Source organism: Crocodylus siamensis, chromosome 14 (assembly GCF_052110815.1).
Source record: "Crocodylus siamensis isolate JL-2025a chromosome 14, ASM5211081v1, whole genome shotgun sequence".
Classification (NCBI taxonomy): domain Eukaryota; kingdom Metazoa; phylum Chordata; order Crocodylia; family Crocodylidae; genus Crocodylus; species Crocodylus siamensis.
The window spans coordinates 6835472-6861686 of NC_143408.1; the positions used below are offsets into that span (position 1 = coordinate 6835472).

Below are 26215 nucleotides of genomic sequence, written 5' to 3' on the forward strand. Positions count from 1 at the left end.
TTTCATGCAGTCCTTTTCCTGACCATTATTATGCTGAAAAGGCATCCAATTTAAAAATACAATGTGTACAAAGTGTGCCGAAGAAGAAAGGCATGTTCTTACCATTGCTCTATTAAGGGGGACATTAAGTTCCTTAAGTACCCCTAATGATCACTACTCTCATAAAACCTTATTTCTTTGATCCCTACAAACCTGTCTAAAACTAGGTCAGCAGGCAACAGACAGGTGATCCTGCCTTCAGCCAGTCATCTCCATACTCTCTCTCCTGGCAACTCTAACATAAGCAACATGCTGTACTTGTTGTTAGTATAAATAAGGCTTTTGTGACTAGGAAAGAATACTTTATGACCTCATTAAGAAACATGGATAAGTTATGGTCCCTTATAATCATAAAATTCTCCAACAAATGCAAAAAGAAACTACTGTATTCTCTCACATACAACTTAAACCTTCCTCCCTGCACTGCATTCCCAAAACCACGTGGTGAAAATCATGATGAGAGTTATACGTGAAGAAAAAAAAGATCCCCACAGGTTTGGAAATTTGGCAGCAGGGGAGAGGAGAGTCATGACAATTAAGTGTTCCTACTGCTCCCCTTGACAACAAGTTTCCAGTCTGTGAGGAGCCCCCAGATGGACGACCCATGCACTGCCCTGGACCCAGCACACAGGATCGATCTGCAGGCTCCATTCTGCATATAGAACTGTTAGCAGGCTTAGCTTCCTTGCTGCTGCAACTTAGTTTCTACCAAGATTTTTTCTTCTTCAAGCTTCCTTTGAAAAAAAAAACAAGATTTGTATTACATATGGGGCATGCTATATGCAAGAGCATATGGTACACTGCACATGTGCAGAATACATGTGCATGTATTTCAGAACATGTTCTGAAATATCTGTCAGACCCATGCTTCACGGTGGGTGTCAGACCCCAGGCACCACAATTAGACTTAGCTAAACTCTTTTGGACAAACAAGACTCATCCCGTTTGCTAAGCCTGTGTAGGCAGTCAAACCGCATTCAAGACTACCATTGTAGTCCAGGTAGCTATGTGGGCTGATAAATGATGTTGGAGCAGTATTTAACTCCATCCAGTTGTCTAGCTGATCACAAAATCAAGTTCATGTATAATCTTATGTATGTAGGGCCCGTGACACGGAGACCTAAAACTGCCATCTAGTGCAACTGTTAGAAGTATTTAAGACAGAGCCATGTTTAAAACTGTCTAGCCTGGTTTGACTATTTAATCAGGATAACTTGATATAAAAAAGCCACTCGCATAAATAACTGCATAGACACTGCTTCTGCCAGACAAGTCATTTCCCGCCAGTACTGAAACCACAGCGAGTGCTTTGTCACAATACATCTGGCTGTTATACTGCCTAAAAATATTCAAACTTCTTACCCTTTCACCTCTCCCCACCCCCACTTCCCCACCGATCAACTTGAGGCAGTAGCTATACAGAAAATGCTAGTGCAGGCATCACTCCTAACTACTAGTATTGTAAAGTTCTAACAGTTGGAAACTGTGAGGAACATATGCAGGATAATCTTAAAAAAGACAGGCATGAGTGAGATAATGTCTGTGTTTGTTTTTCTAAAGTGCCTAACATTGGGATCCTAAGAAATTAATTTCAATTCTGTCACTGGATGCTGAAGCATCCTTATCCACATAAAAAGCACCATAAAGTTGATACTTATGTCCAATCTGAGTTAAAACTACTCCCACAACTGGAACAGTTTGGCACAAGCTAAAATTAAGTTGGGAATACGAGAAGGAGATATTGAATCACCCAAAGACTAAAAGCAAATTAAAAACCAGTGAAAGTAGGTGTCATGCAAATTAGACCACAGGGTGAGTTCAGCTATTAGAACTGTTGTCTCTCTTTGCAGTTTGATTCCTGCAAAAATATTTCATTTATAACATTTTATATCCATTTAGAACCCAAACCTCTTTCCTCCTAACCAGATCAAGCACTTACCGAATTGTCTCAATGATTTCATGAGCAGCATCATGGTGTTTGTCCTGAAAGCAAAGACAGACAGAGAGGTTGTTTCAGAGAGGCATCTGGAGAACAGCATTCACGTTAATCACTGAAAATTACAGGACTTGTATTTTAAAAAAGGTCATGAGTGAAAAATGCAGAAGGGAAGGAGTGCTTAATTGCCATAAAGCACAGTTAACATAATCAGAATAAAGTATTTCTTCCATTTGTACCGTTTACATTTAAAAAAAGATTTATTTGAGTTTCTTACAAACTAGTAGTAGGCTTGTAAACAAACAAACAAACAAACAAACATTAAAAGAAAAAAAAAAGGAAGAATGAAAACAGAAAGGCCTTCCTTCCACTTATGTCACTGTCACTTCCCAAAACAAGAAATTCTGTAACTGATACCCTCAAAGAAAACTGGTATGAAGTGGGTGTTTGAATTCAAGTTCCATAATGAACAGCTGATTTCATCTCCTGAGCATCTGCCCCACGGTCACAAATCCATGTGGGCAATAAGTCTCTGGATGGGCAAATGGCTTTTTAAAACTATCAGCTACACAATAAGAATGTATTATATTAGTGCCAAAAACTGGCAACATCAAAAACAAAAGACAGACACCACTACATGAAAGGTTTTTCCATGAAAAAGCGCATAACATTCTGTCCATACCCACAGGAGTGCGCACCATAAAAATCTTATCGGCATGATGTCGAGATGTCACTTCTCTCAAGCAAGGAAAAACCACTTGAGAGGTTTTGCAGGTCGTTCCATAAGGTTCAGCATCCAGCCCCTGAAGAGACCAGATCCAGCCCACCATACCACAGCAGGTGAATCAGCAGCACCTTCCAGCCACAACAGCGTAGCTCTGCTGTCTTTTTAATCTGTTTTTTTTTTAATCTATTCCCTTTGCAGCAGCTTCTGATCACCAAGAAGGTGCAGGGATCCAGGCTGCAGCAGGGGCCAGGTTAGAAAGCAGCAGCCCACAAAGCCAAAAGCTGCCTACCCTGCTCTAGTGTATTTCCTGGACCACCACATCTACAACAGCTTTGCAACCCTACTTCAGTGTTGTGTTGTGACCTTTTAAATTAAAAAAGTCCACTATCTCAGGACCTTCCAGAGCAAGAAGCAAATGTTGTGCTCACACAGCTAGTTTCCCCTGCCTTAAGGTACTTTTTACATGTCTAGTGATGGGAAAATTCCAGGTTTGAGGGTGATGGGAGACAGGCTGCCTGGGGAAAGAGAAAACAGTTAAAGGCCATTACTCTGGAGCCTGTCCTTGGTTTTTGTTTTGGTTAACTGCTAAACAATCCTCCTATTTAAGTGGTTGAAGATTCATGATAGCACGTATTTGTCACATAGCTGTCACTTCTGTGGTTTAAGCATTTTTTCCTTTATATGGAATCAATTACATAGATTTTGATCAACTACTGACTCCCTGATTTGGGATTCTTCCTATGGTGCGGAGTTTAACAAAATTTAGATTTTTGTTAAAAAAAAAAAAAAAAATTCAATACAAAGTCAAACACAAGTCAGAGCAGAAAACCTACAACCACTCCCCACAGTCCCCTTTACAAATTGGCTTTGTAATTTTTTATTTTTTGTTTTTTAAAATCAGAAAGGGCCAAGAGAACTGCTGTTATAGGACGTTTTCATACAAAGCAACTTACAGAAGGCCAGGTAGTACAGTCATTAGGCATGGACTTATAGGAATCTCAAGAGCCAGCGCGAACTGAATAAAAGACAAAACCCCTGTGCACTTAACACAGAGGTGTGAAAGATGATGCTCTCTAGTCTGCCTGGAAGACGTTTTATTTTTATAATGCAAAAATGTAAGGCTGTAACTAAAGAGAATCACACAGGTTGGGCTCAGAAGTCTCAGACTTGAGAACCAAATAAAAAAATCCTTGAACTTGCCATATCTAAAGGACGGAAATGAAACAAAAAGAAAACCAGTAAGTTTTCTCCTCCATCTACATTGGCACAGAAAGTGTCACCGTCTAATCAAGAATTTCACATCATAACCACTACTAAACAGCCCTCTACTTATGCCCTGTAATATACCAAAATAACACAAAGTACTCCCAGAATTGCACAGATGATCACATCTGGATTACACTTACTCCAGGTAATGCTAACCTTCACATTGTCCTCTACTTGCACAACCAAAGGAGATAGGAATCAATGACATAAAATGCCCAACATAATGAACGGCTACACCTATAATTAGTGCCACGTGCAAAAAGAAGTCATTTGTGCACTAGCTTGACCATAGGGGGAATTCAGTTCACTTTGTTTTAATTGCTAGTGTGTTTCAGCACTATTGGAACTGAATCAAAGCTCAATCTGTGCCACAGAGATGCAAAATCCTCGGATAGATGGATTGTGGTCTGGCCTCACATAGCATCTCTTATGCTCTTTTTTTTTAAAAATCACAGCCTGCAAAGTGGTATCCCAGGAGATGCAACCAATTAGATACAACTAACTCTGGACCAAATATTCTGAACCAGTAAAAGAGCCAAGGTAGCCAGCATCCCCTGGGCAACTTCATGTTCACAAAACACCTGGAGCACTTATCTTCGTGGCCTGTCACAGAGGGCAAGTCTCCTTCCTCATCCTCAAACTCTGAAGCCACTGCTGCTAATTCCAGATCTTCAGAATTCAAATCCAACCAGTCTGAGCCCTGGTCCACCCTGCAGCAAAGACTTTTGCATTGATCCAGCTACTTCACAAGCAGGTATGCACAACTACTGCAAAAAAACACTATTGTAAAATAAGCTAACAACTTCCTGTTTCATTCTCTTTCCCAGGTCCTTCCCAAAGAGCCTTCCATAACCTCTTCCCAGATATTTTGCGACTACAGAACAAGAAAAATAAATATTTCAATTAAGTAAACAGCCAGAACCAAATGCTCATCCTAATGTCCATTTAAAAGACAAAAGAATTAGATCATTATCGGGGTCTATTCTCTTCCTACAAGTCTTCTGAGCTTCCACAGGTAGCCTCAAGAACTCCCAGAAACCGTAAGGGAAGTTTTTAGTCCGTAGAGTAAATCCTAAGGAAGCAGCAATACTGCAAAACGTAGCAGAACTCTAATGTTAGCACAGAATTTAAAAAATGATCAACAGTTAACAGAGACACAATGAACCATTAGTACTTAAACTGGCATTATTCCACTGATTTAGTTACCAACAACTTGGATCTCTAGCTTAGATGCAGCCCAACTTAAGTTCCAGTGTTTTTATAGTAATACAGTCCCAGCTAGAGCTACTCATTTTGACCAACTGCTGTGGACTGTCTAATGCAAAGGTCAGTCAGTCTCTACCTTAGAAATCAGGTTAACTGGAACCACGTTTAGGAGATAATTCAGACTCAGCAGCACTACAAAGGTCAAATTGCATAAGAATTTTCTAGTTCCATTCAAAATGAAAATGTGTCACCTACTTGATCCACTTTCCTCCCCTTGCTCTGGGCCACAGCTTACCCTTAAAATTCACTGCAGGTTCACAATTGGCAAGGATCTCTGTCCTCATTTACTTAATGGGAATTTACAAAGGGACAAAAAAAATTGGGTGTGTGGCCATTTCTGGTTTTTTGTGAGGCATACTGAGAGCCCAATAGTCTTACCTCTCATGTACATAATCCCTCCACTAACTCTTCGCCTTCAACTGGTTATTCTTCCTGGCATTTCTAGTCTTCCCTATGGCTGTGTTCTCCAATGTTTTTCATTTATGTGGACATGAGCATCCTGTATCCCTTTAACTATACGAGTACAGTCATACCAGCACAGCTACGTAGTGTCCCAGGTATTTTGTGACTACAGAACAAGAAAAAGAAATATTTCATTTCTTTTTCATATTACATGCTGTCAGTATAACCTGTTCTTCTCCCCATACAGGAATATGTATGCTATGAAAATGAGTATATTGTACCAACACAGCTACATCAACAGAAGAGGGTTGTGCTGTTAACTACAATGGCAAAGACAGACAACACTCCCTGACAGTTACACTGATAAGAAAAAACATTGATAAAGCCAGCCTACAAGACCCATTTTAATACCTACTTAACTGGTTAAAAGCATCTATTTGTTATGAGCTTCAATTCCCCTGTCACTTCCATTAAAACTGAAAAAAAAACAAAAACCCCACCTTTCAATACCTCCCTAAGGCCTTCTCTACCAAGAAAAGTCGGACTAGTTAAAGCCGAGGTGTAAATTCAAGCAGGTACAAACATCCCACTGGTATCCCTGCATATGGAAACTCCTCCGTGACTGGTCACAAAGAGGTCAAGGGCCTTTCCAAGCCTAGTGGCCAACCAAGGTGGTGAGACAAGGTTATTTGGGTAAATCCAATATATTTTATTACACCTACTCAGATAATTGGAAAAATTGTTCTTAGCAAGATTTTGGACACAAACACCCTTCATCAGGCTGAGGAAGCATCTGCAGATGGTCTGTGTTCCTCCTGGATGGAGTAGTAAGGCATGCCAGTTAGGAGAACAGCACGGAAAACAGGCTAAGGCTTGTCCCTGCCTAGTCAATCCCTCATCTACACTGTCCGGTCCCTCTGCAAGAAGATAAACATCATAATCTATAAATTAATTTTTAACTGGGGGGCCACTCAATTCACAAAAGTTAGGGAAGGGTGCCTTGAATCCAGTGAGGGGTACCACAAGTCCAAAAAAGGTGAGGGGGCTGCGGGTGCTTGACCACCTGGGTGACAGTCATCATCGCCTGCTGGAATTCACCATCCAGTGCAAGGTGGCAAAGGCCTGCAGCAAGGCAGCAACCCTAGATTTCAGGAGGGCAAACTTCACCAAGCTAAGGAGGATAGTCAGGGATTCACTGAGGTCCCAGAGGGGAGGGGAGCCAAGTGTCCAAGGAGAGTGGTCACTCCTCAAGGAGTCGATCCTCCAAGCCCAAAGAGAGGTAATCCCAACGAGGATCAAAGGGAGCAGGAGGGCATACAAGCCCCCATGACTCACCAAAAGCATCCGGGAATGTCTCCTAGCTAAAAGGGAGGCATACACCCAATGGAAAAGAGGGGACATCACTAGGGAAGACTATACCGCAGTTGCTCGGGGATGTAGGGGGGCAGTCAGGAAGGCCAAGGCAGAGATGGAATTGGGACTAGCTTCCCAAATTAAGGACAATAAGAAGTCCTTCTTTAAATACATAGGGGAGAAAAAGAAGGTTCTGGGTAACGTGGGGCCCCTGCAGGACACGTTAGGAAATTTGGTCGTCACACCACACGAGAAAGCCAACCTATTTAACGATTTCTTTGCCTCCATCTTCCTAAGCAGGGACCGGAAGAGCCACCCCCCCTGCTGGGCCCCCCTCGGGCCCCAGGGGAGGCACACCTGGGCCAAGGGTTAGTGAGGAACTAGTTAGGGAGCTTCTGGAGGGACTGGACGTATACAAGTCAGCCAGTCCAGATGATCTCCACCCTAGAGTACTAAAGGAATTGGCTGAGGTCATTGCAGGACCCCTGGCACGGCTTTACGAGCACTCGCAGTGCTCTGGTGTGGGGTCGGAGGACTGGAAGAGGGCCACCGTGGTTCCCATCTTCAAAAAGGGGAAGAAGGAGGACCCGGGAAATTATAGGCCAGTTAGTCTTACTTCGATCCTAGGCAAACTGTTCGAGAAACTTATGCTGGCACACATCCATGAGGGGCCAACAGGGGATTTCACGCTTAGGGGCAACCAACACGGGTTCATCAGTGGAAGGTCCTGTCAGACCAACCTGGTGGCCTTCTATGATCAGATCACCAAATCCTTTGATGCAGGGGTAGCAGTAGACATAGTCTTCTTGGACTTTCAGAAGGCTTCGACACTGTCTCTCACCCTGTTCTCATTAAAAAACTGGGGGACTGTGGTGTCAATGCCCACACAGTCAATTGGGTTGCCAACTGGCTGGAGGGTCGCACCCAGACAGCGGTGGTGGACGGGTCATTTTTGACCCAGAGGGATGAGGTTCTGCAGAGCTCCGTCCTTGGGCCCGCACTGTTCAGCATCTTCATCAGCGACTTGGACAAGGGGGTAAAAAGCACCCTGTTCAAATTTGCTGATGACACTAAGATGTGGGCACTCTAGAAGGGAGCAACAGGCTACAGTCAGACCTAGACAGGTTACAGGGGTCGGTAGATGAGAACAGGATGGGATTCAACACTGAAAAGTGCAAAGTGATGCACCTGGGGAGGAACAACTGGCACCATACCTACAGGCTGGGGAACTCCCTTCGTGTCAGTACAGAGGCAGAAAAGGATCTTGGAGTCATCATTGACTCCAAGATGAACATGGGTTGGCAGTGTGGGGAAGCAGTCAGGAAGGCCGACCGCACCTTGTCCTGCATCCACAGATGCATCTCAAGCAGGTCCAAGGAGGTGATCCTCCCCCTCTATGCAGCGCTGGTCAGGCCGCAGCTGGAGTACTGCATCCAGTTCTGGACACCGCACTTCAAGAGGGATGTGGACAACATGGAGAAGGTCCAGAGGAGGGCCACTCGTATGATCAGGAGAGGAGAGGCTACGGGACCTGAACCTGTTCAGCCTCCACAAGAGAAGGCTGAGGGGGATCTCGTGGCCTGTTACAAACTAGTCATGGGGGATCAGCAGGCACTGGGGAAGTCCCTGTTCCCCCGAGCACTGCCAGGAGTGACCAGGAATAACGGTCACAAGCTGGCAGAGGGTAGGTTTAGGCTACATATCAGAAGGCGCAACTTCACGGTCAGGGCGGCTAGGGTCTGGAACCAACTGCCAAGAGAAGTGGTGCTGGCCCCTACCCTGGGGGTCTTTAAGAGGAGGTTAGATGAACACCTTGCTGGGGTCGTTTGACCCCAGTACTCTTTCCTGCCATGGCAGGGGGTCGGACTAGATGATCTACTCAGGTCCCTTCCAACCCTAGAAACTATGAAACTATAAACTATGAAACCACTGATCTAGAGCCACAGAAAGAGACTTTTCACCAACCACTCTGCCACCGCACCCCAGGATCTGAGAAGATTTTCAGTTTTGTCAATATTACCTAGGATAGCCCATCTGAAAAAGCTCTCATGGACTGGAATCAGAGTTTGCACATGGCAAGGTATTTAACTATATGGTAAAACCCTTGTATATGTCAGCTGCCAGATCAACAAGTTCTCCTCCAACCCAGAGCTGACATCCCAGTGTTTCTAAAAGGTAAAATTTAAGAGAAAGAAAAAAAAAAAGCCCTTCCCCAACCTTTCATGCTTTAATCATAAAAGGAAGGTAGAGCTTGAGCACTATTTCACATCCTTTGAAGATCAGTCTATATATATATTAAAGCTAAACTGGTTCTTCTTACAAGAGTAACCACCTTCAATCAGCATCAGGCATCTTGTCTGGATTATGCAGCCACCCCGTGAGCCTTGCAGAAGCCCAATCTTTACTTTTGAAATAAACTCCCCAAAACCACAAGTTCAGCTTGCAGCAACATCAGCCCAGCCCGTCATCTTTCCAAAAGTTTGGCTGAAGCTATTCTACACTAGTTTCCCCACCAATAAGACTGCTGGTAGAGGTGTGATCCCAAACTGACATAGCTGCACTGTATAGATTAGGGATGGGCAATTATTTCAGGTCGAGGGCCACTTAATGAGGTTTGGTGAGCTTTTGAGGGCTGCATGGGTAGCCCCGCCCTTTGACAGCTGCCCTACCCCCTGGTTGCTGTCTTGGGACCAGAAGTCCTACCTGCACCAACCCCCTGAACTTTGCCACCAGAAAGTTCCTCCCCGTGAGCCCTGGAAATACTTTTTTTTTTTTTTTTCTTGCCAGTGGGGGGAGAGACATGGTTCCCATCACAGAACCAGAAGGAAAAAACAACCAGACAGATCATACAATAGAAGTCTAACACCTACTATAACATATTTTAAATTTTAATGCAAACAATATTTTTGTAATGATTTTTGTTTGTATAACAACTCAAAAATAAATTCTTAGTCTTGTATGTTGTGGGGTGGGTGGTTGGGTGCAGGTATAGTTGTGGGTGGGTGTGTATTCAGGGGGGAGGGGAGGGTTGTGAGGACCCCTCCTCTGGTTCCCCCACCCCCCATGGTGCAGCAGGAGGAGGCAGGGGTGCTTGGAGCACTTGTGTCCAGCCCAGGCACTGGTGCACAGCAGCACATGGCTCCCACCAGTGCCACACATTGCAGCAAAGAGTACAACCCCCACCAGGCCGTCTCTATCGCTTCTCTCCTGTGGCATGCGAGTGCAAGGGCTGCGTGTGTGTGGCGGAGAGTGCTAGTGATGAAGAAGGCCCAGCAGGGGTTGCTCTCCTTGGTGCAATGTGCAGCGCTGGCCAGAGCTATGCACCACTGGGCACAAGCACCCCTGCCTGCTGCTGCCGCCACTGTCACTGCCTGCCAGGGCTGTGCACAATGGGTGGAGCGTGTGGTGCTCCCCATACCCCCCACCCGAGCTCCACGCTGCCACTGCCTCCAACTGCTGCCAACCCCAGCTCCCCACTCCGCGCTCCCACCCAGCCGCAGCTCTGCCCCTGCCCCGTCGCTTCTCTACCTGCCGACTCAAGTGAGCAGGATGCCAGGGAAGTCAAGCAGCCCTGACTGGAAGCTGTGTGTTGACCAGGCCATGCCCTTGTGCCCACAAGGGTGGGTTTGAGGCAATAGGGTATATTGCAGGGGGCGGTATATATGCGAGCACCTTGCTCCCACCCTACTGGACAGAAGGGTTGGACAGGATACAGTTAGTTGGTGGGTGCCGCAGGCCAGATGAAAGTGCTGTATTATGCCCGCCCCTGGGAGCTATAATACCAATATAGCTCTGCATTTACCATTATTTCTTGGTTCATTCTTACTGATCACTTGTTCCATCTCCACAGAACACAATTTAAACTGTATTCACATTACAACTGCTTTCAGAGTATATATGACCGCAAAGTGTTTCTGGTATAAGTATTGTCTGTAAGATTATCATGCTATAGACTGCAGAGATGATTTATGGATGAGTCTTAAGAAACACAGAAATCCTGTCTATGCCGTACAGAATTAAGAGATCTCAGAGCACTTCTGGTGACAGTCAAGTGTTCCAGTCACCCGTGCCTTAAGTCCAAGTTTTCTTCCCCATCCAAGTTTTCCTTCCCCAAGCTGCCTGTTGCACTTCTGTTGTGAAACTGTATGTATGTAGTTTGAGAGGCATTTGGAATCCTTGGGGCTATATGGATGAATGCCATTCAATATGATGGGAAATCTCTTTAATATTAAAAAAAAAAAAATTTAAATTGTGGTTCATGATATCAATTCTTGGGAATGCTCAATGCTATTGACATAACTAGTATTTAACCTAATTGTGTTACCAGTTATAGCTAGAATAAGTCCAAATCCTGCCTCCCTCCACCAAGAACTTGAAATGAGGTTTTTTCATCATCTAGCTAAATTTGCGTACCATCAAACTGTTAAAAAAATTAAATTAGAAAAACTGCACAGAAAGCATGTGCATATACACTTGGGCACCTAAGCCAGGCCCTGTTCCATCTTCTTCTAGTCCCTTAAAATCTGTTCATACTCCTACAAAAGGTGGGTTGATTCTCCTCTTCCTCACTATTGTTTTAGACTTAGTTTTAAAAGGTAAGATGATAGCACGTTATGAAAGAATAGACACATTATTAGACTTTCATGGACTTAATAACGCAAGATCACACTTAATCCAACTGGTAGAGTAGGCCTGGCCCCAAGCTTGGGACTCAAACTTTTGGTTCTATTCCCAGTTTTAACACTAACCTGCTTTGTGATTTTGCAAAGTCACTTCCCTCCTGTTCCTCTATCTCCCCATCTGTATAAGGAAGATGGTTATCAAACAGACCTTTCACAAGGTTCTTCAAGGTCTATTGTTGAAGATTGATATGTAAAAGTAGGCATTATTTAGCCAACTTGAAGCGGGCAGTCTTGTAGGATTTATATCTAATTCTATTTGTAAATTAATTAATATTATTTTGCTTGCCAGGTCTTAAAGATAGCCTAGATTCAAATCTCCAAATGATCCTATCAAGGATCAATTAATCCATGTACACGTTTATACAGCATGTAATTTAACATGTCATATTAATCTATTAGGGATTAATACGCTACCATTAAATCTTTTTCTTGTAGCCTGTTCTTCACACCTGAAAACAGCAAGAACTCAACCCTGGAGGAGTTTGGCTCGTGCCAAAGAAGTGCATCCATACAAAACAGAAGTTATTTTGTTTAAAAGACATGCACTATTCCAATTATTCTAAGCCATGGTACCGGGGCACTCTATGGTGCCTTGAGCTCCTTTCAGGGGTGCCACAGGGTGCTGTAAAAAGTTAATACCAATAGATGTGCAAACAAGGTTCACAGGACAAACCCAGAAATTGAAAATAAAAATCCAAAGTGTTAAAAACATTCTGACCTGTTGCAGCCTTTTTGAGTTCTTGGCAACAGAAGAATTGCTCCACTATTTTTCTGTTATCCAAAAAAAAAAAAAAAAAAAAAAAAAGAGAGAGTGAAAATGAAGAGTTGACATTTTCTGAGGGGTGCCTTGAATCTAAAAAAGGTTGAGAACCGGTGCATTATTCCATGGAAACCATCAAGACAAATTTTGTCTGTGGCATGCTTATATAGCTCCTGATGACTAACAGGAATCACCCCCCACAGAGATCCCGAAGGGGAAAATTAGCCTCTACTGATTTATCCGAAAGCCTTTTTTAAAAAGTGCTTTGCAGTGTGTGCGAGTGTGAGTGCAAGAATCTACACTCTACAAACAGCTGTGCCCAGATTGTTTCCTTTATTTTCTTCTCTGTCTCTGCACTTCATACCGTGACCCAAGAAAAAAAGAAAGAGTGAGAGAAAACCCCAATGATTTACCACAGAATTGGGTATCCAAAGAAAGAAGTTACACATATTTTTTATTAAGACTGAATCTTGAAACGTTTTAAGGCTCTCTACAAAGAGCATGGGTGGGATTTAAAACATACAGAATGGGGCCTCATTTTATAAAACGCTGCACAGGCACAGAGAGTCCAGCTAAAGGCCATCACCATGGTGTATTATCTATACAATTTTAATAAAACATCAATTTCCAACAAAAGCTGAATTTGTCTTTAGAAACAATTCTACAGTATCAAGTAAGAATGTCAGCATGACAGTTTGTAACAACATTTTTGCTGCAACTTAACCAGTTATGAAGGCCAGTGTTGCAATACTGAATGCAAAATGCAATACAACCTAATTTGTCCTCTTTTTAAAAAAAAAACAAAAAAACTTTAGCTCTCCTTAAAGTAACATTCCCTTATTAAATGTTAAATGTGCTACCTGGAAATAGGTCTGGGGCCCATTGTGACATCCCAGACATAAATGTTTGCAAGACGCAAGTTACTTCATAAGAAGAAGGATCTTACTGTAAGCTGCATATTAAAGCTATTGCTTGAATTTGTGAACTTGACCGAGAAAGCAGCGTGCAAAGTGAGAAGTAAAACACCTTCAATTAAAGCGCATAGGTGGCAAGGCCTGAAGTGAGAAACCACATTCTAGCGCTCTTCCTAACTGATGAACTAAATACCATACTGACTTGAATACAAGACAACCCCCCATAAGTAGATTTTATATATGGAAAATTTATAAAGTTGTTATAATTTTCAAGGTATAGAATTTAAGTACTGGAGGGTTGTTCCGAATCCCCCTCCCCGCCGCAAAGCTACAGCAGGGAAAGCAGTGGCTGGTGGGGGGGGGGGTGTCTGGTGGCATCCTTACCCTCTGCCCTTCCTACTTCTCCCCCCTGCAGCCTCCCTGCCCCCTGATTCAGTGACTTCCCCCAAATCCAAATAATTCATTCCACACTAAATCCATACTTCCTCCCCACCACAAAATAGGTGACCAAAACCTAATTCAAAATCCTGCAAGAGAAGATGCCAAAGCCAGTTTGCATACTTGCAAACCAACTATGAGCAGGTATTTGCAGGTCAGGAAGAAGTCTCCCACAAACACTTACTGCCAGTGGATGAGCCGACAGGCTTAGAAGAAGTGTTGATTAAGACAAACTGATAAAAATATTGTTTAGAGGGCCTCTCTTTTGCAACCATTTTTTTGGCCATTGCCTAATCTATTGAGAGAGGCTCAGTTTCCATCCCTGGGCAGCTGGCATGCTTTGATAAAGGGTTTGGGTTTTTTTAATGCAACAGGCCAATCTGCAAGTGTTAAGTGATCATGAGCCTACAAAAACCAGGTAAGTGCCAGAAAGGCCACTACCCCTAAAGTTTTAAAACACAGCACAGATCCCAGGGTGGCCTTTTCTCCAGCAAACAAGGATGCTTAGCCAGCAAATCACAAAAGTGAAACAAGGCAAAACAGATCATTTTCCCAAGGTTACAAACCGACTAGTAGGTCAAATATCTCTTTAGAACAACCACAGGATTTCCTCTGCTTGTGTTCAGAAGGTAAGCATTTATATATAGAAGTGATATAGAGCTACCCCAAGTGACAGCTGCCCTGAACAACAGAGAGAGAAAGTTGCTACATTCTGCATGACAGAGCAGCCCTAATAAGGTGACCAAGGACACACACACTCTTAGTCTATTTGTTCAGCCTGCCTAGGAAGACACGCAGGTAAAATCTTTGCTTGAAGACAGATATTCTGGTCATGTGCCTGACAAACTGTGGCGTGCACAAGATTCTGTGAAAGGCTGAAACTAATGTGAAGGGCATTTACAGCTGTTACAGGAAAGAAGGGGAAAAAAAATACTTTGGATTTTTCACTTTATTCCATTACTTCCACAAATTCCCTATTCTAGCCAGCTGCTTTAAGTGCCTTTTTTTAGGTTTTAGGGCCCTACACAGGAATACCAGCTAGAATTGGTGAGCCAAGGAATAGCTCGTGCTCAAATGCCTCCGGACCTTTCAGTAAGAGGGAAGAGAATATCAAACTTCTCTCCATACAACATTTAATTTTTAGGACTAAGCATATTAACATCCCCGGCTTTTTCCAGGAGTAACCGGTGTAATTTACCTTTCCATTAAAGCAAATGAAACACAGATCTGTGTCACAACAGAGTGTTACAACAGAAGATGGTTGTTTCTTTATGCCAAGGACAAATACAAAGCAAAAAAATAAAGCAAGCAAACCCCTAGGCTCCTGCCTGCAGGCAATGCACACATTCTCTTTACCAAAAACAGGGAGCAACAGCTCCAACTTTCATATGGCAAAGCAATAAATCAGGAAGGCATCTAATCAGAGTTCTGAGCACTTCTGAATGCTATGCAACTGAGCAAAAGACACCACAAAAACCTGGAGCGCACTGCACCTTCCTGTACAAGAACACAGGAATTGGAGGCCAAGATCCAGCCTACCCGATACTAACTGGGGGACAATATGGGAAGCATAGATATTCTGTGTAGAAATGATACAGAACTTCCTAGAGATCTGCAAACTGGCTATCCACCTGCCATTGCCTTCTCCTCGTTTCCAACTACTAAGATCCATTAAAATATTTTAAGTGTATTGAATGCTTTTACTTTTCCACATAAACAGCTGTTTTATTTGCCATGGGGACATTACCTGAAAAGGAAGCTGGTTTGCATGACAATAAACGTAAAGGGCAACAGAGACAAAAATATGATCCACCTTATGAAAGAGCATGACTGGAGCCACATCTACACAAAAAACCTGCATCAGTGTGATACTAAGTCGTAAATTAAAACTGGTGTAGGCCGGTCCTATGAAAAAGATTGCCATATGGAACTATTTGACTAATGGGGGAATGGGCAAGGATTAAAACTAAATTTGTTATATCTGAGATCAGCCACAACAAAGTCAATTACATTAGTATTAAAGTGCTTTATAGCAAATTGTTCCCCTTACAGTATAGGAACAAGCTTACACCTGTAAAAATGCATCCACAACAAAACCACAGGGGGAGGAAAAGCTAGTGGGAGAGGAACAAGCTGCTGCTATACAGAAAATGTCAAAATGGTTGTGTGTGTGTCTGTACATGGGTGTGGACAAGCCTACTGTCAAGCAAGCGCAAGCCCTTGTGGATGATCTTGTTCTAGTATAAGAATAATTTCTCTGATTTCACTTAAGTCACCTGGGAGCAGAGTTCAGTCAGACCAAAACAGCCCCATCTCCCACTGTAACGAATGCCCATATCTGCAAGATAATTCTCACTGCCAAAAAAAACTTAAACTTTATGTAAGAGCTAAATAGCAGCAATCCTCTGCATGTTCTCTCTGACAAATACTTTGCCAAAAACTGAACTAAATTCTTGAACATCAATTAAAAATACTTTCATTTGAAATTCCATTAGGAAAAGGGGTAAAGGAAGGGATCATAAAAAGATAAAATTGGGAGAAAAATGTGTCTGCCTTTCCAACTTCTAAGATGATAGTAAAAGGAACCTAAATCATTAGTCATAAAAGAACTCTGTGTTTAATATTAATGAGCTCCAGAACTGCATATTGGGTTCACAGAATTTGCCTACCAAATGCATTTCACTGCATTCAGTCATTTTGTGACGAAGAATTCCCAACAGATTAAGCCCTTTGCTGACTTAATTTGAAATAACCATTAAACATTTGAATTCTGTCCCACTCCACTGAAAGAGTCACAAGGGCCATTTGGATTTGCATATGTCACGATACAGAAAAAAAAAAAAAAAAAGTTTATGTTCTTAAGGAGGCACAAAACTGTTTCATTTATTTTAAACCTTGTTAGCCTGTGCAGATCTCTTTCAACAACCGGAGGAAATTATTTTCACATCAGTTTCTCGCAAGCCATTTTTCTGCCTATTTATTCTGTTATCAAGTTTGGGATCTTAAGCAGCTCTCTTAAAATTTTGACAAGGGTTTTTATTCCTATTCAATCCAAGAGGGAAGTAGATCCAGAAAGGCTTCTGACTTACTACATAGTTCTGGACACAACGAAAATGTCCTACACGAGGGGAACCCCATGAAACCATGGCCCTACCTACTAGATCAGGGGTGCAGGACAGTACTGGGCGACTTGGAGGTGGCACAGGCCCCCAGGATCTGATCCCAGCAGGCAAAAGTGGTCCAGGGCCCCAGGGGGCTAATCCCAGCAGGCAGGGTCTGATCTAGCCCAGACTAGCCCTGCGCCAGTCATCTGGCACACATGGCCAAAAGCTGAGTGCTACTGTCCTACAGCTTAAATCAACAACAAGATTAAATTTTCCCAGTGGTGATTTTTGAGCTGCTGATTGAATAACTTAAAATTTTCCCAATGCATTTTAACTCAGTCATGGAAAAAACAGAGTTGGTAGGGAACTCGGAAGGTCATCCAGTCCAACCAGTTGTTCAAGGGGCTTGTAGTAATACTTGCTGAATTACAGACCAGTAAAACAGGCAACACCCATGATGCACTCTGAAAAGGAGGCATGCAGAATTTCAAATGAGAAAATTCTAAAGATTTCAAAGACAATCTAAAGGCTGGCAAAAATTATAATGATAGTTATGCAATATCAGAAGGTATACCTCTCATTTAAAGGCAAAATTAAATTAATGGCCAAGTATATCAAATGTCCACTAAACAGACTAAGAAATGTTGAAATCGATTGACTGTAAACTCGCATCAACTTCAGAGTGGTTAGGATTTCACACTGCTACTGTATATCCACACCTTGCATTAGACAGGGTTACATGACAAGGTGGTACCACTAGGCTGTGTATACTTGCCAGTGAGGCTGCAGGAGGGTTATTAACAATCAAGGACCCAGGTTTTCCATTTCCCACTTCCGTTTTCCCTTCTAACAGAGAAAAAACCACAGTTGGACAGAGTGGGGGGAGCAGGAGCTCTGATTTTCCATGATGAAAAACCCCAAAATCAAATGCCAAAATATATAGGTATTTAGAATGTATTTTATTACAGTGACTGAAGCATCCAAATTGCTTTAAAACTGTAAATGTATCAATAAAACATTGTGTCAACTGATACCTATATATAGTAGCCTTTCAATTTAATGAGAGACTTGGGGTTTTTAAATCAGAGAATATGCAATTTTTAAACAGAGAAAGTCAGGATCCCTCCTAATAATGGCAATCTTTCATAAAGCTTCCTTAACATGTTGTAAGAACTGTCATATTTAACTTTAAGTGGGGGTAGGGAAGGGGAAGCAAAACAAAAAATAAAGTTATTCTAAAAACTTTCCTAAATTATTCTCTTTATTTCCCAGATTATCTAGACTTCCAATGTTTAACTGTCTTCATTAGCTCCCCAGATTCCTAATTTGACACTAGAACTGTCTTTGCATGTCTCTCCTTTGAATGTACTCATTTACTTTTGAAACCAAGGAAGAAGAATTTAAGACTGAAAAGCAGAAGCATCGTTGGTCTTTGTTATTCATAGTTCTGATCATATCTGCAAAGTTATAAATTATATTTCCTGTTGTAAAACAGACGGCTTCTTCCTAGTCTAAAAATAGAGCCTGCTCATTAATTCTAACCTATGCTACTATTGTAGAGTTCTAGGTATCCCTCATCAAGATTAACACATTGATACAAATACATCAGTTTCTACTAAATTTGTAAATGAGCTCCTCATTGAAGACTAACAGCTACAGAATTAAAAGTTATGTGGCAATTAAATAGACCTTCTTCTTTTTTTAAACTTTCTTTTACGTTATTTACTTTTGTTTTGCATTTAGTTAGGATTCAGTATATTCACAGACTAGCCTGAACTTCTTCCCTCCCCCTACGTTCCTCACTCTGGCACCTTTTGTTAGAAAAAGTTAACAGTAAGCAACAGTTAAAGTGATCGAGACTACCAAGGTGATGATAAAAAAAAAAACAACCTATCACTAATACAATGGACAACTGGGTTATGTAACACACAACTGATCCAGTATATTAACACTTGAAAGGGAGTTTTTAAGTGAAAAGGTTAACTCAAAAAAGCAACAAGAAAAAGGAGTGATGAACAGAGAAAAAGAAAGAAGAAAAGTGAAAGAAGAGAAGTATGGATGCCTGGGGAGAAAAATGATTTTAGATTACCCATAAATCCTGCACACCAAAGGCTAAGACACCTTGCATGAACCCCCAAGAGAAACACAACTCATCCAGGTGGCTAGTACGCGAAAAGATAACCTTTTCCATAAGCCTCTGGACTGCCAGGAAGGAAATGGGTTGTAGTCGCAGGTGGGGGCACCAATTACGCACAGCTCTCCGAGACCTTTGACTGCACAAATAGCTCAGGAATCTCAGTCCAGCTGAAACGCAAGGTAAGTTTGGGGTAGATAACTGCCAAGAGTGGAATTTTGGCCGGGATAAGGCATTAACTCCCACTGCTTGAAAAACAATCATGGAGTCTTTAACAGCCACTTCTGTTTCACATTATTTGCCTCTCACATTACTCAAATATAAAGACAAACACTGAATTATGGAATAAATTATTTTATTTTCCTAAAAAGATACTTTCTTCTAGATCCTCCTTCATTACCTGCTCATATTACTTTTGCTAAGTAGGACTGCTGTTTTACATTGGGTTACAACTCTTAACCCAGTCACACTAAAAGCCAAATAATTTACCATGGGTAATAATTAAATGTTTATATTTGACAAAAGCCTAAACACAGAAGACAAATTTGTCTTCTGCAACACTCCACAGGGTATAAGAAGTTATACGGATGCAATCTCCAGCAACAACAGTGAAAAACCTCAACGTGAACATACTGCAGTTTCATTTTGTGTTTCAGAGCAGAGAAAGAATGTCAAGTTGTGTTGTGATGCTCATTTTGCCTTTTCCTTGAGCTCATTTTTGTTATGTCTACTATCCAAAAAGCCTGGACAAATCTTCAAATCACATATTACTCAGATTTATACTCTTCAACTCCTAGTGTTGAGTCACTAAAACAGGGATGTTCAACCCCCAGCCCATGGAGCCATGTCATCTAACCCACGTCATCTAACCCACTCGGTACAAAAAACTGGTGGTGGGGAGTGGTGGGAGTATTAATTGCCACTCCCCTGCTGCCAAATTTCCAGACCCACAGAAAATGCTGCAGGCTAGATAGCATGGCCTTGCAAGCTATATCAGCTATGCAGGGCCAGGACAGGGCAACACAAGGACCAATCCTGAAAAGGATCCAGCCTGCAGATGGGCCCCTTGCCACTCATCCAGCCCAGGGGGCAGAAAGGTTGAGCATCACTGCACTAGAAGGATGTGGATGGGGGGGGCGGGTGGAGACAGAACTGGTAATTCTTTCCAAGTCTTTTCTACAACAGAGATCTTCTAAACCTTTTCCACCATTACAAATATGACCTCAGCTCTAATGTTTCCCACCTTCATGGGTCACCATTACTATAAAGAGTACTTCTAGTAGTCAGCCATATGCACCATGAAGCAACCACCCTCCTGCCATGACTCCCATTACCAAAACTGAGCAACTGCACACAGCTCAACTGGGAATCTACTCCTATAGCAAGCAAGGTTTCCTAACCATCAAGCAAGATGGTTCATATGAAAACTATGTTCCAGGTAGAGCTGCATTGCACAGTGTGGGCAAAAGCTTTTAAAAAGGAGTTGTTATTCATCTCATAGTTAACCTTTCATTCTAAAGATGACATTCATTTCTGGGTTGCGATTTTAATGATCAACGCCTTCCTCTCAACTTTCAGTGCACACCACATTCCATTAGAGGCAAAATGACATAATTTGTGTCACAGCCTAGACTTCCTACTTGGTTAGAAAGAAAAGCAAAAAAAAAAAGCCATGCACCCACCCACCTGTGCAAACAGAGTCACTACTATCACTCGGCCTGCATTTCAATACTCTGTAGTAACAGACACATCTATGCCTCCCTCAAGCAGCTGCACAAGCAATGCTATGACAACATTCAGTTGACCAATGGGATATTTTTTGCTATCTGAGCACACTGGAAAGATAGCAAATATGCAAAAACAAAGCAGCAAATTATTCTCAGATTATTCAGCCCAGATTTATCATGATCACAGCAGCTGCTAGCTTTGACATTTAAAGCTTCACCGGTTTATAGTAGAGGATTCTTGACCTTGATAGAAGGCTGAATCAAAGGCACCCCAAGACTTTTTCCATCCTGAGGGTGGGATCAGGGCAATTGAAGTTTTAGTAATTACACAGTGGAGCTCTGAGCATGAAAAGAAAAATTTGAAAGGATCAGGAGCATAACTCTGTTGGTCTGGACAACTTCTTGAAAAGTAGAGCCCAGGTCTGCGGAGTCCTAAGGACCACCACGGCATATAAATAACCAATAGTCATACTGGCTGAGTACTATATCCCACTGGTACTCCCACTTGCCCGCATACAACTCTCAAGAGATGAGAAGGATCCATCCCTGAATCACATACAGAAAAATGCATCTCATAATTACAGGTAATTACAGACAGTTCCATGTATTAACCATGTTGTAATGTCTACTCCTTACAAGGCCACAAACACCTGTGGGAGGTAAAAGTGCAAACTTGAGCAGTTTCAATTGAAGGGAGTGGCCCTACACTGGGGACAGCCTGTAGGCTGGGGATAAACGTACTGTCCTAGAAAGTAGGAAATGGAGGTTTGAATCCTCCTACTCACAGGCAGGAACTGAATCCAAGTAAGACCTGGAGGAGTGCTCTAACCAGGAGACCCTACCGCATAAGGAGAAGCACCATCACCACACCTCCTGCTGCATTTGAAGGGAACCACAGCCACTTCCATGTTGTGTGCAGAGCCTAGCTGGTCAACATGCTCTGAAATTACCTAGCAGATTGAACACCTCAGGCAGGATGAGAAAACCATCTCCTTTTGCATCTTGATGGCACTTAAGTGTGTGGCAAGTGATGCATTATTGCTCAGTACTGACAAGATTCAGGTTGCCTCTGGGAACTTCAGCACTGCACTGAAAACGTAGGTGCCTACGGCTCTAAGGCCAGAGACAGAGGTTTCATGAATCTAAATTCTGAAATGGGGCACTTTAGTCCTTTTGTGGATCTAGCCCTAACTCCTCTTTACAACAACTTCAGTGGGGCAGAGGGCAGTTTCAGACTTCCCTGTTACCTATTAACTAGAGGCAGATACGTAAAACGACCAAGGTGCCAGAAGGAGTAAGAACAACCCCCCCCCAACTTAAACTTCAACAAGCTGAGAGATTGTAAGCAGACCCCAACCTTTATCCATCTCTAGTTAGTAGGCAGACATTTTCAAACCAATAATCTGAAATATTAGCAGGGGTAACCATCTATATTATGCAGTACCCAACACATCTAAAATCTATAGTTTGAACAACTGGCATGGTAAAGAGCGAGTAGATTTATTTATTAAGGAAAGCTTACCTGGTTATTTAGAATGGGCCTAGATTTATTAAAGAATTTATATTAATTAGACATTTATTTTAATGATAGACAAGGGGCAAAGCAGAATCCAAGGCCTGCATTATCAAATCTTGAAAATTTAATGAAAGCCCAATTTGGTGCAGGTATTTGGGAGTCAAAGAGTTAAGCTGCGATGCAGAAGCGTAAACCCACTTAGGCTCTGATTAAGCAGGGCAGTCATAAAAAAAGCCAGAGATCAACATCATCAGAAAATATTTTCTGAGTCACGAGGGGAGATTACTCACTATGCACTATTCAACTTACTCATCACAGGGTGTTACGGACAGAACTGCTCACCATGTATTCATTAGACGCTGTGGCCTTTCCTTTGAGGAAGGCAGAAGGCGGGGGAAAGAGTCATACTTTCAGTTTTGTATGTAAGCCAGTGGGAGGCTATATCTGTAACACCAATGCTCTCTCCTCCCACGACCTTAATTAGTCTGGTAAGGAAATCTAGGTTTCACATCACCCTCCCTGGTTCTTTTAACATCATGACAAGCAGTGGTTTGTCAGCTATTATGGAAATTCAGCAGTCTGAGGAGATTTCAGTTTTCCTAATGAATATAAAAGAAACAACAGTCCTTAAAAAAAAAAAAAATTACACCATAAATTCAGTCACCCCTTAAATCTAAAAATGTCTAATCTAAGGCTTTTACACCATTACAGAAACACTAGTGATGAAATCTGGATTTAGCAACAGAATGGTTGCACACAGGTATCTTTATGGACTTGGTAACAACCAGTACTATCAGACAGCAATGCCACAACAGTTCACCTTTGATACTGGAAACAGAATTGTTCCAACATTCATTTGGCACACATGATAAATTATAAGCAGGTAATGATCTTTCCTCCCCTCTTTAGAAATCATATGACACTGAGACAGAGAGGAAATAGCAAGCCTGGGGAAATGCAAGGCAACACGCTTCTAAAAAAAAGAAGTTGCAGGTATGGTATTTTTGTAAGTCATGCCACCTTGCTTCCTAGAAACCAAGCAGCAAGTGTAGTGGTGAAACTAAGAAATGTTCTGCTTACGTCAAACAGAGCTGAGCTCTAAAACCACAACGGTACATATACTCTGCTGCCAACTGGAGCCTGAGCCAAAGAGGGAAAGAGAGTCTACAGTTCAATACAGTACAATGCTAGCAGGCCAGACAGAAATCTTGGTCTTTGGACATTGCATTCTCCAGCTTCAGAGCTCTCTGCTGCAATGGCCAAAGCTGCCAGTTGTACGTGTGTAAGCTATGGAGCGTGATCTTTTCAACGGAGCTGCAGGACAATTTTGATTAGCTTCAGATGAATGATTCACTTCTGTATCATTATGGGGAGAAAAAAAAAAAAAAAAAAAAACCATGCAACCCAGAGAGGTCACTTTAATGACAGGACATTGGGATCCTGCTGCATTTCTCAACACATGCAGATATACACTGATGCCCACTGCATTTTGATAAACTGGAGAAAATTTACACCCACAGACATCTTTAACAAATATAGGCATGTAATCTATAAATAATGGCTTGTTTCCCCAAGATAAACTCTTTCTATATCCACAGCTCCCAACCTGAAATAGCATTCAATGCAACTTTTTACATGAAGTTGTGTGTATATAGATCCACCCCAATCTGTGCTCCCTGACTATGCTTAACCTACATTTAATGCAATCTTCTTCCAGAAACAAATACTAGGCTACAAGGAGAAAACTAAGCTGGTCACCATTACAACATCCAGTTTCTGTCAATTTTAAGCACAGCGCGCGCGCGCGCACACAATGACAGAGCTGCCCAAACAGGAAAGGCTGCATTAACTCGAGTGTGCTGGAGGGCTCCGGCTCTGGAGCAGGACGATCAAAAATGCTAAGCACTCATACATACGAAGGCTATTTTGGAAACCACAGGACTATCAACAGCAGCAGGAGGGAGATAATATACCTCTGCTGCCCCCACAACAGGCAAGATATTTCTAATCGTCTACACACAAGCATAGCCCAGTTGCCAAAGAGCAACATGACTAAGTCCCAGTATGTTCTCCCTGTGTTATGACACAAACAGGCAAACCCCACAACGCTAGGGAGAGGCAACAGTATCCAAAACCGTTTTTAAAACTGCTACTTGCTATTGCCCCATTTTCTCCCTACAAAATTTCTCTCCAAGTTTGGGGATTGGCAAATAAAAAAGGAGAACAAACATTTGATGCTCGGGATAAACGATCCCCGCGCTGTTTTCTAGCCGCCTAAGTAAATGAATGATTTTCAGGGGTCATCACTGCCTCTCCGATTCAGCCGAAAAAAAAGGCCGTGTCGCTTTGCCAAAAAAAAGCAGCAGCCCCCGACAACTCAAGAGGGAGGGCTGCAACACGGTCAACTGACAACCGAACACGGTCTCCTCGGACAAAACGCACAAGCGTTCGTGCAAATTCGCTTTCCACCACGGTCTCAATGGCAGGCAGCAGCAATTTCGAGGTGGTTTCTCCCTTTGGGTCGACGCTTTCTCTCCCCACTCGTTCACCTCCTTCCCCCAACCCCAGCGCCCAGGGAAGACACTTCCACCTCCGCCGCCAGCAGGCAGAGGCGACATGAGCTGCCAAGGGACGAACCCCCCGCAGGGTTGCAGAAGTACCCATCCGTCTCCAGCCAGCTTTTGGCTACCACCCTCCCCCCCCCAAAAAAAAATAACTAGGCAGCTCTTCAAGGAAAACCTGAAAACTTCGCATTAAGTGTTGGGGGGAGAAGATGAGTTCAGGGACAGAAGTTGAAGCCCCCCAGGAGGGGCAGGACCCCAGCCCCAAACCACACCGGATCGGGGAGGCAGCACAGTTCGGATGTACAGTGGATTTGGGGGGGGGGAAGGAACCTGGTCTGATGCTCAATGGATTTGGGGGAAAGGGGGGGAAACATCCCCTCGTGCCCGGGGGGAAGGGGAGCGCAGGCCAGCGGTACTCACGTAGACGGGCAGCGGCCAGGGGTAGACGGCCGGCTCGGCGCCCACGGGCGACTTCAGCCGGAGCTCCAGCCTCTCGCCCATGTCGGCGGCGGCCCCGCACCATGCTAGAGGGAGCGGGGCGGGGGCCGGGGCCGGGGCGGGGCCGGGCGGGGGTCGGGGCCGCCCGCTCCCCTCCGCCTCCCTCTATTGTACTTAGCGGCTCGTCGCCTTCTCCAGCGCCGCCGCCATCTTGGGCCGGCGTGAGGCGAAGCACAATGAGCGGCCGGGCCGGGCCCAGCGACGCGCCGGGCGCGGGGGGACGAGGGGAGGAGCGCGGCCTGCTCCCGCCTCCTCCTCCTCCTCCCTCCTCCCGCCGCCGCCTGTCCTCAGCTGCCCTCCCCGGCCCGCTCAGCGCATCTGACAGGATGGGCGGGGGGCACATGCGAGACGCGCACGGACACGGACGCGCACCTGAGGAGGAAGCGAGCGGGCCGCGCTGCCCCGTGGGCCTCAGGCCTTCCCTCCTGGCTCCGCCGGGCTGCGAGCCCCTGGGGGGGGGGGTACCCCCGTCCCCTCCCCCGTGCTCCCAGGCCAAATCACCCGCATGAAGGCAGCGATTCAGAGGGGCCTGAACCACCACGAAGAGGCCATCAGGATGGGGAGTCGAGAGGATCCGACCTGATTGTTTTGGCAAAATCAAATTCATAAATACAGCTCTTGAATGGGGACACGCGCCCTTCCTCAGGGGACGAGATGGGGAGGGCGGGGAAGCGGTCCTGGGTGGAAAGGAAATTCCACATTTTGTGGCAGATGGGGGGAGACTCCTCGGGGCAGGATTGAGAGGGGCTTGAAGGGCAAGGATTAGCCCAGGCAGAGAGACAGCGTGCAGGGAGCAGAGATTTATATATATATATGATATGGATCTGAGGCCAAACGAGCCAAAACTAATTCCAAATCTAAGAGGCCCTTACTACTGGCAAACATCGGG

General features: G+C 43.6%; 1 protein-coding gene across 7 annotated transcripts in view; it reads right to left on the reverse strand.

Moving 5' to 3' along the window:
- DOT1L (DOT1 like histone lysine methyltransferase) overlaps positions 1-25547 on the reverse strand; it is a 96185-nt gene extending 70638 nt beyond the window's left edge. For 5 of the 7 annotated variants that reach the window (XM_090028059.1, XM_090028056.1, XM_090028057.1 and 2 more), the window contains exons 1-2: positions 25249-25547; positions 1979-2022 (exon numbers count right to left, since the gene is read on the reverse strand). In XM_090028059.1, coding sequence (XP_089884185.1) covers positions 1979-2022; positions 25249-25329 — 125 coding nt within the window. In that variant the 5' untranslated portion in view covers positions 25330-25547. The remainder of the gene's footprint in view (positions 1-1978; positions 2023-25248) is intronic. The other 2 variants (XM_090028055.1, XM_090028062.1) reach the window with 2 other exon arrangements.
- Between the last annotated feature and the right edge of the window lie 668 nt (positions 25548-26215).